The 15,221-nt window shown below is 42.7% G+C and overlaps 1 protein-coding gene across 1 annotated transcript in view; it reads left to right on the top strand.

Annotated features, from left to right (window-relative positions):
- Window positions 1-10,605: 10,605 nt before the first annotated feature.
- The window catches only part of SGPP2 (sphingosine-1-phosphate phosphatase 2), a 135,185-nt gene continuing 130,569 nt past the window's right edge, over window positions 10,606-15,221 (top strand). The window contains exon 1 of the mRNA XM_034955262.3: window positions 10,606-11,129. Within this exon, the coding sequence (XP_034811153.2) occupies window positions 10,911-11,129 (219 nt within the window). The 5' untranslated portion in view covers window positions 10,606-10,910. The remainder of the gene's footprint in view (window positions 11,130-15,221) is intronic.

Consider the following 15,221-nt stretch of genomic DNA (forward strand, 5'->3'; position numbering starts at 1 on the left):
TTAACCGACTGCTTAATAAAGGTTATAAAAGTTATAAAAGGCTTATGGAAGTTATATCTTATGGTTAAGATTAAAATTTTATAGATTGTTTATATAATTTTGAAAAACAAATTTAATTGGCTTCATGCTGTTTTTATTAGGGCTTATTGTTTGGGAAATTAAGTCTCCTCTCTCAAAGAGTGAAGGTTTTCACCTTTTTTCAGAATTCTTGAGTTATCACTTCGGTTAAATGAAATGTACAATGACCTGTGATGCTATTTTGTGATATCAAGTGTTTTAAACCTTTGATATTTGACAAACTTTCCAAATCAAATTATAAATTATGTCTTTTTCTGACCTAATTAATTCTTTAGGATATGATGTTCCCTATAGTTCAAAAATGACATATTTGGCTTATTTGGTATGAAATTATACAGGAAACATTGTCAAATATAAAATGGTGCTTAGTTTTCTTTGGGCTGTGCTTGTGTAAATATGTCATTGGTATGTATTCCAAAATTATGGAAACTCCTATAATTCTGATATGACTTACTGTATATTATCAGTAATAATTACAATTGTTATGTTAAATTACTGTGTGCCACAGAGGTAACAAATTCCTTTGTCAATTGTTTGTTTGACTATGGCTGCCCTAAAACTTTTTGTCATCCATGGACAATTGTTCTTTTGTTTTTGTCCTCTTTAGAAGGTGGTTTTATAATCAGCTATGAAACTCTAATGGGTACTCTTGAATGCAGGTTTCTAATAACTTTGGAGATTGTGATATCAGAATAGAGAAAAAACTTTCAGGGCTCATGGAGATCTGAAATGTTCATGAATATCAAGGAGAAGAAATATTTTTAACCTTTTTGCTTAAAAAGTTGCTGATCCTTTGTTTTGTTTTTCAGGGTCAAGAAAAGTTTTAAACTATTTACATTAAAGCTTTTAACAATTGAGTAAAGTGTACTCCTATGAACAAAATTTGGATCATATTTGCTTTCTTTCTACCTGATTTCTCCAGAATTCGGAAACTATTTGTGAGTTTCCAAATAGTTTGGAAAGAATAGTTTCCAAAGAATAGTTTGGAAACTACTCTTAACTTATGGCAATAAAGTTATGTGTATAAGTGCAGTAAGAATCTGTTTTCATTTATAATAGGACACAATTAGAGCAACTGGTTACCTTACCAACACTTCTACTGGAATGGTGTGTTTTCCTTTAAGGAGTCAAACTTGACTTATAGAGCCAGTAAAAGTGCCTTTGGAAAACTGGCCTCGTACTTGTCTACACAGTCCCTGTACAGGGTTCCTGACCTGTGGTAAGTAAAGAATGTCACTTTCTGACAGGCTTAGGAGCCCCAAGTTTTATCTTGGAACCTCAAGAGGAGAGGATCACCCAACTCATAAGTATTTGATGGTACAAATCCATGGCTGGGCTCAGCTTTAAAAATACCTGATTGCCTAAAGTCTTATCTGAGATTCCTTCCATGGAACAAAGTCCTATCAAAGCCAATTTAAAAGCTTATGTAAAAAGTAATTATTCTTGCTGCACTGTATACAAATAATTAGGCCAAGTATAATAAAGCAAACCAGGCATACCATGATTTGCCTTTAGTAGCAATGAGAAACTGGAGAGAGAAAAATTAAGTTTCAAAAACTATAGTGTATCTGTTATTAGATTCCAGTCTTTCCTAATGTTTTTCAATTTTTATTATTTTCTACAGTTTGGACTGAATTTTAATTTTACTAGGCTACAAGTCTTCAAAATAATGTTTTTAATTTTTTTCCTTCTTTTTTTTTCCTGTTTTTCCTAATTTGGAGTCACTGAAAACTAAGCTGTGTTTTCATAAAGCCCTGTAATCCAAAGCTAGACAACTTCAACTTCAGAAGAAAGTAACAGCCTATTTGCATACATAAGCCACTTTCATACCTGCCTACTGATGTATGGACTTCAGAGTAATGTGGCCTATATTGATTTTCCAGGATTGTTCTTTTGTTTGTTGTTTTCTCCTTTTCTCCCCCTACTTTCTCTTCATAGGACATGAGACTTCACAACCTTCTTAAAATGAGCTTTCCTAATAACTCAGGACCTACCCCTCTAGGAATAAACCATCCTTGCCCTGAGAGACCAGACAAAACCTGAGACCAGAGACTCATTTTCTTCTAAAATGCTTTCTCCAAAAGATTTTTAAAAAGAAAATTGGGGAAATGTGACAGGAAAATACCTTGGGGCCCCAAAATCACTTGGCTAAAGGGAGGAATCAAGCTGGGAGCTGCTTAGGGCAAACCTGCCTCCCATCCTATTCAAAGTCACCCCTCTGCTGACTGAGATAAATGCATATCTGATTGCCTCCTTTGGAGAGTCTAATCAGAAACTCAAAATAATGCAACCATTTATCTCTTATCTACCTATGTCCTGGAAGCACCCTACCCACTTCAAGTTGCTTCGCCTTTCCAAACCAAACTAATGTTCGTTTTACATGTTGACCGATGTCTCATGTCTCCCTAAAATGCGTAACACCAAACTGTGCTCTGATCACCTTGGGCACATGTCATCAGGACCTCCTGAGGCTGTAGCATGTGTCCTCAACCTTGGCAAAATAAACTTTCTAAACTGATACCTGTCTCAAGTTTTGGGGGTTCACAAGATCAAACTGGATTTGAGTAGACCCTAATCCAATGGCTAGTGCCTTAAGAAGAAGAAGGAAAGTTGGATGTGGAGAGCCACACAGGGAGAATGCCATATGACAACAGAGGAAGATACTGGAGTGGTACCCCTACAGGCAACAGAATGCCAAGGCTTGCTCGCAACCACCAGAAGCTAGGAGAGAGGCATGCACCAACTCTGCCAACACCTTGATTTTGGACTTCCAGCCTCCAGAACTTTGAGGGTTCTGTTAACACATTTCTGTTGTTTTAAGCCACTTGGTATACGATAATTTGTAACTATAGTCCAAGAAAACTATAAAACTTAATTAGCCAATGAAAGTTAACATAATCTGTATAAATAATTAAGCTCTTGCTGCAATAACCTAACTTCTAGTGGTGAATGAGGCAAGCAGTCACCTCATAACTACTTTTCCTGCAGGAGGCTTCTCTACAGCCTTGCTATCAGAGCCACCCACTTAGTCCTGGGTTGGAGCAGATTTTACGGACAAGGTTTGGTCCCTCTCTCAATCCCCAAAATAGTTCTGTGGCTCTCAAAGATAATCCAGGATAAGCACCAACTCTGGCACCTTGGTAAACACTGAACTGGAGCTTCCTGACTTTAATAGGGTGAACATGGCCTTCAAGCTGGGAGATTAGGGAGCTAATATTTTCCCTGCAACTGACTGGGATAAGTCAACATTCTTACCCAGATCTGTCATCTGGAGATAGGAATAGACCTGGACATTTCTCTCCAGGTGGCCAGCCTTGCTGATAATAAGAGATGTGCAAAGTAAAACTACCACAAGATATAATATTTAGCCTATCAGATTGACAAAAATTAAAAAGTTTGGTCATACTTTGTAGCCAGCAATAGAGAGGAATAGGCAATTTTATTGACTGAAGAGGAAGTTGGTACATCACTCTCTAGAGGTCCATTAAGCCATATCTAACAATTACAAATGCATAGGCCTTTTGATCCAGCAATTCCATTGCCAGGAGTCTATTGTATGGAAGCGCAGGTGGGAACAATGGTTATTTATTGCAGCATTGTTTGTAGAGTCATTGTTTGGAAACAACCCAAAGTGTTCATGACTAGAGGACTGGTAAAATAAATTACAACACATAGGATGTGCTGCAGTTAAAACAAATGAGTGAACAAGGTCTTTTAATAATGACATGGAATAATCTCTAAGTATATCATAATGGGCAAAACAAGACAGAGAACAGCATGTAATAAATGCTACTATTTGTGTGGTGAAAAAGAAAGGAAAAGTCAGTAGATTCATGTTTGCTTTAATATGCAATTAAGTGAAATTTCTTCCATCTGAAAAAGTCCTATTAAATCTGAATTATGGGGGCTTATAATGGATATCCATATCTCCAGCATTTCCCTGCTTCCAGACACTATTTACTAAATAGTAAACTTCCCAATTAATTTTCTGGAAACACTGCTTTTCTCATGTCCTATGTCCTTTATTTGCTTTCCAAAGTTTTTTTTTTTTTTTTTTTTGAGACAGAGTCTCGCTCTGTCGCCCAGGCTGGAGTGCAGTGGCATGATCTCTACTCACTGCAACCTCCACCTCCCAGGTTCGAGCGATTTTTCTGCCTCAGCCTTTCAAGTAGCTGGGATTACAGGCACCCACCACCATGCCTGGCTGATTTTTGTATTTTTAGTAGAGACGGGGTTTCACCATGTTGGCCAGGCTAGTCTTGAACTCCTGACCTCAAGTGACCTGCCTGCCTCAGCCTTCCAAAGTGCTGGTATTACAGATGTGAGCCACTGCACCTGGTCTGCCTTTCAAAGATTTCTAATTGCCTCAAACATATACTGTAAAACTCATAACCCAACATCCGGGACTTACTATTGGGAAGACACAATTTATCCTTCCCACATTATATTCTGTTATTGAAACACAGAAACTTTCCATCCAACCAAAATCATGTGCTCACTGACCCCAGACACAGTAAACACTTTTATTTTATTGAGGAGCCTTGACAAGAGTGAGTGTAAAATATTATCAAATGGCTTTTCTACATCTATCAAAACGATGATGTATTAGTGTCCTAGGGGTGATATGACAAAGTACCATAAACTGGTAGCTTAAAACAATAGAAATGTATTGTTTCACAGTTTTGGAGACCAGACATCAAGGGCCATGCTCCCTCTGAAACCTGTAGGGAAATCTTTCCTAGCCTCTTCTGGCTTCCGGTGATTTGCTGGCAATCCCTGACATCCCTTGGTTTGCAGCTGTAAAACTCCAGTCTCCGCCTTCATCATCACATGGTGGTCTCCCTCTGTGTCTCTGCCCTCATGTGGTCATCTAAGTGAGTAAGCATCTGAGTCATAATGGATCAGGGGTCCACTCCGTTACAAGTTGAGTATGCCTTATCCAAAATGTTTGTGGCCACAAATGTTTCAGTCTTCATATTTTTTCAGATTTTGGAATATTTGCATTTCATTGACCAGTTCAGCCTCCCTAATCTGAAAATCCAAAATCTGAAATGCTCCAATGAGTATTTCCTTTGAGTGTCATGTCAGTGCTCAAACAGTGTTAATTTTGGACCATTTTTGAATTTTGGATTTTCAGATTTAGGATACTCAACCTGTAACAGTATGACTTCTTCTTGACTAATTATATTTGTGGAGACCCTCTCTCAAAATAAGATGACATCCTGAAATATTAGGAATTAGGATTTCAACATATCTTTTTTAGGGTAGGGAATACAACTCAGTCCATAACAGATCATATGATTTTTCTCTTTAGTTCTATGAATATGATAGATAATATCAATGGATTTCTAATACTTAACTTATTTGCATTACTATAATGAATCTCACTTTTTAAATTAAAAAGTATTTTTTTAATGAGCTGCTGAAGTCTGACTCCTGATATTTTAAGATTTTTGAATGATTTTCACAAGTGATAGTATTCTGTCATTTTCTTTTGGTACGATTTCAGGTTTCAAGATCAATATATTGCTTCATAAAAGAAAATTTGAAAAATGTCTTCATCTATGATCTGGAATATGTTAATTAGCATTGTGATTACCCATTTTTTAAATGATGGATAGAATGTTTTTGTGAAGCCAGCTAGGCCTGGTGCTTTCCATAGAGGAGTATTTTAACCCCCTTTCTCTAGCTGTTTTATGATAATTAGTCTGGTTAGACTTTCTTTTCTGGGATCAATTTTAGTAAGTTGTGTTTTCATTAAATAATATCTATTTCATCTATTTTTAAAACTTATTTTCATAGAGGTGTACAAAGTAGCCTCTAAGGCTTTTAAAATTTTTCGTCTGCTTTTAATGATTATTTTTCCTTCAGTATTTAAAATTTTGTGCTTTTGTTTTTCCTCTTGTTCTTTCTTTATTAGATTAGCTAATGGTTTGTCTATTTTGTTGCATTTTTTCCCAATAACTCTATTTCGCATTTGTTAGTTTCACTGTTTTTCTCTTTTCTTTTTTTTTTTTTTTTTTTTTTTTTTTTTTTTTTTTTGAGACGGAGTCTCGCTCTGTGGCCCAGGCGGGAGTGCAGTGGCGCAATCTCGGCTCACTGCAAGCTCCGCCTCCCGGGTTCATGCCATTCTCCTGCCTCAGCCTCCCAAGTAGCTGGGACTACAGGCGCCCGCCATCACGCCCGGCTAATTTTTTTGTATTTTTAGTAGAGACGGGGTTTCACCGTGTTAGCCAGGATGGTCTCGATCTCCTGACCTCGTGATCCGCCCGCCTCGGCCTCCCAAAGTGCTGGGATTACAAGCGTGAGCCACCGCGCCCGGCCGTTTTTCTCTTTTCTAATTTAAGAATTTATACTTTCTTTGAAGAGGTCCGTAATTTTGGCAGATTTTTGAGATAATTCTGATTCCAGATTTGAGAATTACAGCTGTGATACGTGTAGTTTTTAATAGAAATTGTCATCTGGTGCTCCATTTTTTTCCCTTTACTATTGTTTTTATATTATTGCACGTGTTTTTCCCTGTGTATGCATCTTATATGTGTGCAACAGATGGAAGCTCCTTGAGGCCAAGACTATGCATTGTATTTCTTAGGGACAATAAATATTGATATTGTGGCTATGAAATTAGAGAATTAATGTAAACATGAAGAACTTGTAGTATGCAGCTTCTGAAAAGGCTCCCAAGAATCCCTACCACTTACTACTCATATTCTTGTCTCACTCCCTCTGTCCCTTCAGTGTGGGCTAGATCTAGGGACTTGCTTCTATGAAGTAGAATAGGATAAAACTATTGGAATGTTACCTCCAAGATTGGGCTATAAAATACTTCTATTTTGTCCTGTTCAGACACTCTGTATGTCTTGATTTCCTCATTTGCTTGTTTTGGTGAAGTAAAGGGCTGTATAATGAGCTATCCTATGAAATGGCCCATGTGTTGAAAAAGAGGGAATGGCCTGTGGCCAACAGTCTGCAGCTAATTGAATCTACCAACCATCATCTGAGTGATCTTGGAAGCAAATCCACCTCCAGTTGAGCCTTGAGATGATGTAGCCTCAACCAGCACCTTGACTGTGGCCCTGTGAGAAACCAGAGCCAGGGGACCCAGCTAAAACCACTTGGATACCTGCTCTGCAAAAACTTTGAGATGATAAATGTTGTTGTTTTAAGCTACTATTTTTATGTGATAATTTGTTATGCAGCAATAGATAATCAATACAGAACCCAAATTCTGTATACTTGTCTTGATCCAGGAAGCATTGCCCAATTGAAAACTGAACAGTCTAGTTGTAATTTGGAAGTAACGTGCTCTGCAGAGAAATAACTCTAAATCAGAACTTAAAATGCAATAATGTAATTAATACCAAAATTTTTCATTTAAAATGAAGGTATTTTGACAACACTTAAAAAATTACTTTAACTTATTAAAGTTTACCAGTTGTCCCTGCCCCCATTTTTTTTTTTTTTTTTTTTTTTTGAGACAAGATCTCACTCTGTTATCCAGGCTGGAGTGCAGTGGTGTGGTCATGGCTCACTGCAGCCTCAACCTCCTGGCCTCAAGCAATCCTTCTGCCTCAGCCTCCTGAGTAGCTAGGGCTACAAGTTCATGCTACCATGCCTGACTAACTTTTAAAATTTTTTTGTAGCAATGGAGTCTCCCTGTGTTGCCCAGGCTGGTCTTGAACTCCTGGCCTCAAGCAATCCTCCGCCTCAGCCTCCCAACGTGCTGGGATTACAGGCATGTGCTACCATGCCTGGCCAATTGTCTTTTGGAATAACTTATTTTTAGTGTGGCTTCTTTTAAAAAATTGTATCTGCACAAGTATTTATAACATGCCAAGTGAATGACAAGCTGCCTAGATAAAATGTGTAGATTATGGCTGAATTATAACATGGATTTTTACTGTACAACATTTTAACCAACATTAATTTCCTAATACTGGTGGAGACTGCTGGTTGCCCACAAAAAAATTCTGTCCTCCACTTCTTCCACAGGAATATAGCTTAAGCTTGACATAAGGTTGCCCTGCTAGAGATAACATTTCCAATTGTTTCTCACTGATGGAATGTCAGTGAAAGTGATGTGTGAACTTCTGCCTCACTTGCTTAATAAGACATTGCTGCTCAGAACACTCTCTCTCTTCACCCTTTCAGGAGCTGAACTTCAGATGTTCAGCCCTAACCCAGATTCAACCATGCAAAAGAGAACGATGACCTAAGGCTCAGTTTCAGGGCACGGTGGAGCAATAAGATGAAAAGAACCAGAGTCATGGAGTAGGGCCATGGAGCAGAGCTTCCTACTAACCTCAACTGCTTGCCTTAGAACCATTCTATGAAAGAGAAATACATGTCTGTGTTCCTTAAGCCACTCTATTTTGGGGTCTCTTTGTTACAGTAGCTTAACCTTTATCCGAACTAATATTAATATATCCATCATCGATTCCTTTTAAATATGTCATTTTGTAATTGTTACATATATACAAGTGAGCAAAGTACAAATAACTGGATTTCTGCCCTGGCAAAAAGAAAAAAAAAAAAAAAAAAAAAAAAGGTAGGGGGGCGGGATGTGAAATGTATTTCCCACAGGTATGACTAGTGTTCAGTGATCAAAGAACTACAGGGTATTTCTCTGGTATCAAGAAAAAAAAAATTTTTGCATGACTGCAAGCTACTATTTAATATCTCTGCACCATTACAGCAGTCTTTCAGTCCTACCACTTCTCAAAGATGTTGATTTTTGTTAGGTTGGTTGGGAAATTCATGTTCAGAATAATCAGACTGGGCCTTAGAAAAAAAAGGTTCTGGGGAAATGTACTTTACCACTGCCCAGGAGGCTCAAGATGTCCTACTCAAGATGTTCAGAGCCAAATTCTCTTGAGGATTCCTTCCTAGATTGAATGACTCCAGCACAATACACCTTCTTATCATGATCTCACTAGGCCTTATAGAGCTTGTCTCAAGGTTATTTTTACAAGAGCCTTATAAGAAAGACAAGAAGTGAGGATTATCATTTAATCACAGGGATAAACTGAGACATACGGTGTCTTACATCAGGTGACTTGGTGAGCCACTAGAAGCTGGAATCAGTAACTGATCCTCCATGGAGATAAAATGCTCTGTCTACAAATACAATTCTTTGGCAATTAACTTAATGCTGCGTGTGCCATGTTTTGCTTTGCCTATTTTTCCTAACTGGTAGAAAGAAAAATCGAAGCACTAAATTCGGGAGACACATGATGCAAGTGCCTTCACAGGAAAACATATTTCTTTAACACATAAGCAGAACAGGTCCCCAACGATCACAGCTCCAGCTTCTAAAACCAAACCACAGGGTTTTGCCTCACACCTGTAAATGACAGCCAGCAGCATTGTGGAGAGATGCTTCCACCTCCTGGGCCGGACATTTCTGTGTGTGATCCCGCCAGACATGACAATAACTCTGCGCGTCTTCTGTAAGAGGAAAATGGTTTCCCTTAAGAGCTTCAGCATTCTCTCAGTCCCCTTGACTTTTCCAGACAGGACTGAGAAGCAAGAAAAGTGGAAACTAGGACATGAAGGGGACTACATCATCCTGGAAAGTCACATCCCAAAGACATTCAGGCCTAAAAGGACAACTGAATAAATAAAGCATTGACAGGTGTTCATTAATCATTTGTGCAACCAAATTCTTAGTAGGCTTTGCATGGACAATCAGGAAACATGCAGGTTTCTGCTGCAAACGAAAGACGGGATTGAATTGCACTTTTGTTGCAGACCGATCACCTGGGCCTAATTTGATTGTTGCGTCCCAAGGGATCTCTGAGCCCAGGAGGGAAATGTAGGAGGGAGGAGGGAAAACCAAGGCCGGCCTGCAGGATGTTTCCTTTGCTGTCTTCTGCTGAGCGCTCTAAAGCAGGTGCAGGTGAAATGAGATACCTAATCCTGTCCCCAGTCCTTCAGCACTTTGTTCTCTTCTCGTTTAAACTCCCTAAATGGTCTGGGGCGGTCTTCCCAGTGTCATTGCTTAAAGAGAGGCAGAGCGGAAAGAAAGAAGTAGGAGAGAGCGGTAAGCATCTTTGTTCTCAATGCGGAAAACCCAGAAGGGAGTTTCCTCCCCACCCACCTGAAAGTGTTCCCCAGTTGCCAAATCAGAAGGGCAGGGGCAGCGACGCGGAAGATGACTCAGGGCCCACTTTGAACCTCCTGGGTACTTGAGCAAGCTCAAGGGTGTTCGGACCTCTAGGGAGACGTTGCATCACGCAGTTTGGAAAGAACTTGGGAATTCTCCCTGGGGGGGCTCGCTTATTTACTGGGAACTAGTCTTGCAGGAAGGTGGGAGTACGTGGCTGGCTGTGGGGAGCTGGCGTGCGAGGAAATCCGACTTCACCTTGGGCTCAGAGTTGCAAGGAAGGTCACTGTGGGATCAGCCTGAGCCCAAAAGGATGGGCTAATGGGAGCGGCCGCAGGTGCACGCGCGCTCGGCCGCTCCCATTAGTGTCACGTCTGCCGGGGGAGAGAAGGTGGGGTGGGGGGTTGGGGGCGCCAGGAGAAGAGAGGCGCAGTTCGGACATCTGCACTCCTCCGTCAGTTACAGGCGGTCCTGCCCCCGTGGCCGCCCGGGGCCGCCCAAGCCCTCCGGGACGGAGAGACTAGGGGACGCGTTGCGCAAGGTGGAGGCAGACACCTGGGCGGGCGCTAGGACCCGGGCGGCGCACCTGTTGGCTGGGCCCGGGGCCCCGCCCGCCCGGCCTCCGCCCCGAGTGCGGGACCGGCGGGGGCGAGGCGGGAGTGGCGGTGCCAGCGGAGGGCACCGGCCCGGCGTGGCAGCGGCGGCGGAGCGCGGCCCCGGGCACACCATGGCCGAGCTGCTGCGGAGCCTGCAGGATTCCCAGCTCGTCGCCCGCTTCCAGCGCCGCTGCGGGCTCTTCCCCGCTCCGGATGAAGGCCCCTGGGAGAACGGCGCGGACCCCACGGAGCGCGCGGCGCGAGTCCCCGGGGTCGAGCATCTCCCCGCAGCCAACGGCAAGGGCGGCGAGGCCCCGGCCAACGGGCTGCGCAGAGCCGCGGCGCCGGAGGTAACCATGGGCAGGTGTTCGCCGGGGACGGGGAGGGGGCGGCTGCGGACGTGCGGGTCCCGGCGACTCCGCCACGCGGGGCCGGCCGGGCCGAGAGGGCGCCGTCCCCGGCAGTGACCCGGCTCCCGCCGCTGCGAGCGGACGGGGAGGCCTGGCCTTCCAGTAACCAGGATGCCACCCTCCAACGCTGCCAGGGGCAACCGGGTCTATTGAGATATCCCCAGACGCTTTCAATGCAGTCCATTTAGAGACTTCCCACTTTCAAAAGTAGTTAAATTCACGTAGATGCCAGCAAATATGTAAGAGTTACGTAATGGAACGGAGGAGCGGGGATGTCCTTGGCACTTCCCCGGGGAGACGTTCTTAGACTCCCCCCCACCCCCGTATTCTTGCATTTCCGCCCATCCCCCTTCCCTGATCCGCACAAATGCGGGTGCAGCCCGGCTCAGCGCGCTCCTCACCGCGCTGCACCGCCAGCTCTGGGCACAGAACTTGGGGCTCACACAGCTCCTAGAGAGATTTACAACCTCCCTGCACTACCCCCGGCGATGATGTCTTAACAGCAACTCCCGCTTACCCTCCCCCCGAGTCTGGGGGTCCCTCCTGCCTGGTGGGTCTTTTATGGACCGACACCAGTGACTTCTAACAGATGCTTCTGGGAGGGAAGCTCGCTACGCTCCCGCTAGGTGTTCAAAGCGTGGTTATACAACCCACTGCGGCTTGGGGGGAACCAGCGTGCGTCGTCGTCGCAGTGCACAGGGACTTTAGGCAGGAGGGACCAGACGGGCTGCACTTGGCTTCTGGGGACGCATGTCTACCGGGAGCACTGGCAGCACCTGCCTTTTCCCTCGGCAAAGTCAAAAGTGTGGCGCAGGAGAACAGAAGTAAACGTATTAATAATTCGAATTCCTTGTACACAGCCACATTTTGTTCTTCCTAGAAGGTTTTGGTGAAAGAAAGGTGGCCTTTATTTACGTGTAAATTTCTAGATGTAGTAACTGAGGAATTACGAAGAACCTGGCTTCTGTGTGGAATGGAATATTATAGGCATTGGATTACAGAATTTGTTTGGGAGGGTGAGGGTGGTTGTGTGTTCCACTCCAGAGAAATCCCCCTCTGTATTTTTTCCTCTTTATTGTTCCTTCTTTATCCCATGTGACATTCTGGTAACCTATAGATGAGTATGAGAACCCCTCTTTTTTCTCTTGTCTTGTCTTAAAAACGGGGCAGAATAGGGGGGATAAGAAATCAGCTGGGCGTGGTGGTGCGGCCTGTAGTTCCAGCTACTCCGGAGGCTAAGGCAGGAGAATAGCTTGAGGCGGAGGTTGCAGTGAGCCAAGATCACGCCACTGCACTCCAGCCAGGGCGACAGAGCAAGACTCCGTCTCAAAAAAAAAAAAAAAAAAAAAAAGAAAGACCAAAACAAACAAACAAACAAACAAAAAACAGTCCCATGGCTGAAACGTGCCGTGACATATTCGGTGCACACACTGTTTACACCCACAGGTAGACACGTGAGTTGCTTTCTGTTGCTCTCTTCACAAGCTTCTACCCTGTTTCTCTAATTCAGGAAGCTGAAAAAGAGTGAATTGTTCCACCAGTACTTCTCAAACTGTTTTAAACATCACCCCTGGTAACTTAACTTTAAACTCCACAGTTGGATCCTCTTGACCTTTAAAAGCAAGATAAGCAGATTTCTTACACAGGTTTATCTTCTTACTGCTTGACAGTCCTGGTGGGTCTTCAGTGAGTGAAACTGTGGCGGTTTCCCCACACCCACCCAGCCAACACAGGACTTCTGCTTACAGATCATGTAAAAGCAAGAAAGCTGAATGCCCAAGATAAGAAATCATTGTGTTGGTATATAATGGGGGAAATCATAAACTTGAGAGTGCTTGATAAATGAAAGGTTAATTAATGTTTTTACAGGTGGGTTGGTTTCAAATGACTTGGGAAGATTAATCCTTTACATACACACATTGAGTCCCCCCCTCATAAATTATCTCTTATCTGCACTCAGGCAATTTACAGAACTTTAAGGGGGCAGTTGTGAAAAGTGTGCTGCCCTCTCTGCAGGCCTTTGTACAGGCCTTGGCCTGCCTGAGCTGCCTGTCTTTTCTCTAAATATCCTCCCCACTCATCCTTCTATTTCCAAAGGTCAGTTCCTCCATGGGTGACTTCTCTGACCTTCCAGCCTAGCTCCCCCTGCTATAGTTTTTCTTTGCTTTCTGCGTTTCTTCATTACAGCATTCATCACATTGTTTAAATGTGCCTTTGTGTGGATATCTGATTATTCCCCGCCCCTCCAGAGGATGATAAACTCTAAGAATGCAGGCAACTTGTCTGTTATGGTCCTTATTTTTTTCTCATAGCCTGGCACATAGGAGGGGCTAGTGACTTTTGTGAATACATGTGTGTAGATTGCAATATAAAATTATAGTTTTAAACTTTTTTTTTAAGAGACAGGGTCTTGCTGTGTCACCCAGGGTGGAGTGCAGTGGCACAATCATAAGTCACTGCATCTTCCACATCCTGGACTCCTGCAGTTCTCCTGCCTCAGCCTCCTGTGTAGCTAAGACTACGGATGCATGCCATCATCTGGTTTGTTGTTGTTGTTGTTGTTGTTTTTTGTAGAGACAGGGTCTCACTATGTTGCCAAGACTAGTCTTAAACTCTTGGCCTCAAGTGATCCTTCTGCCTCAGCCTTGCAGAGTGCTGAAATTATAGACGTCAGTCACTGTGACTGGCGATGTTTCGTTTTTCTTTAAAAAAAAATGAGTGAATGTTGACAATCAAGTGATTTTTCCGCATAGCCTAGAAGGTAGCACCAGGACATTGATTTAGGACCCTTCAAACAATAGAGAAGTTTTCTTCTTCATTTGAGTGACTTTTTAGATCTTAATGAATCTAATTTACCTTCTCACCTTTCACATTGTCTGTATTTGTTTTAATTTTGAAACAGGACAAGTGTTTCCTGTTTTCAAGTGACTAAAAGTTTCCTCTACAAGTTCTCATTACACCACACGCTGCTAGCTTAAAGATTAACTGCATCTTTTACAAACCAGGAGTGGGCTTGGCTTGTACAAGCCTGTCATTGAATAAATTGGACCGGGCCTTAGAAATTGCCCAGTAGTCATGAATTTCACAGAAAGTCTGAGTCCTGAAGGGTTAAGAGATTTATTGAGGACTTCCAGGATATCCACACAGTCAGGGGAAGTCAGATCTTTTGACTCCCAAGTCTAAACTTCTTTCCTCTGTGCAGATTCCAGGGAAAATTCCAGGGCCTCACTGTATCTGATTCACTGAGGTGTGTCCTGTTGGTACTGGCTGGGACAGGGTGGAGATTGTGTGAAAAGAGGTGGTATTGCTTTCAGTTTGCAAGGGTATCTGACTTGCAAGAGTAACTGTAGGAAGCCATTTTTGGTTATTGCTTTGGGAGGCACTGCCCTGAGCAAAAGGCAGGATCCTAGGACTGGGCCAGGAAGGTAAAGGTGTGATGAGAATTTCATTTATTTGTCCTGGGGTAAAGCCAGCCTCGTATATAATGGTATTTTGATTTCTAACATTTTTGCTTACTCAATACAGTTGTATTTAGTTAGACTCTGCAGTGCCTTCCTCAGCATTACATTAGACTAAGGATCATCTTTTCTAATATCCCTGTGTCCAGTACTTTTTGATAACTGCTCAGACATAGTTCTCACATTGACTTAGGGAGAGGTTCAAAGATAAGTTGTTTCTAGAAATCTTAGACTCCTAGTTTCCCTCTTGAAACATTTGAGGCTCTAAATCTGTTAATCTATGAAACCTTGATTTCATTGGTGTGCTAAAGTACAAATACTCCATCCTGGAAACCAGGAGACCAGGATCTAGTTTTACCTTCATGTCATTTTGGACTTCTCTGAACCTCGGTTGTCCCATCTGCAGAATGAGCAGAGTGGGGGGGAAAAAAAACATGGTTTTCTTTTCTTTTTTTTGCGACAGAGTCTTACCCTGTCACCCAGGCTGGAGTACAGTGGCTCCATCTCAGCTCACTGCAACCTCTGCCTCCTGGATTCAAACGATTCTCCTGCCTCAGCCTCCCAAGTAGCTGGG

Source organism: Pan paniscus, chromosome 13 (genome assembly GCF_029289425.2).
Source record: "Pan paniscus chromosome 13, NHGRI_mPanPan1-v2.0_pri, whole genome shotgun sequence".
Lineage (NCBI taxonomy): Eukaryota > Metazoa > Chordata > Mammalia > Primates > Hominidae > Pan > Pan paniscus.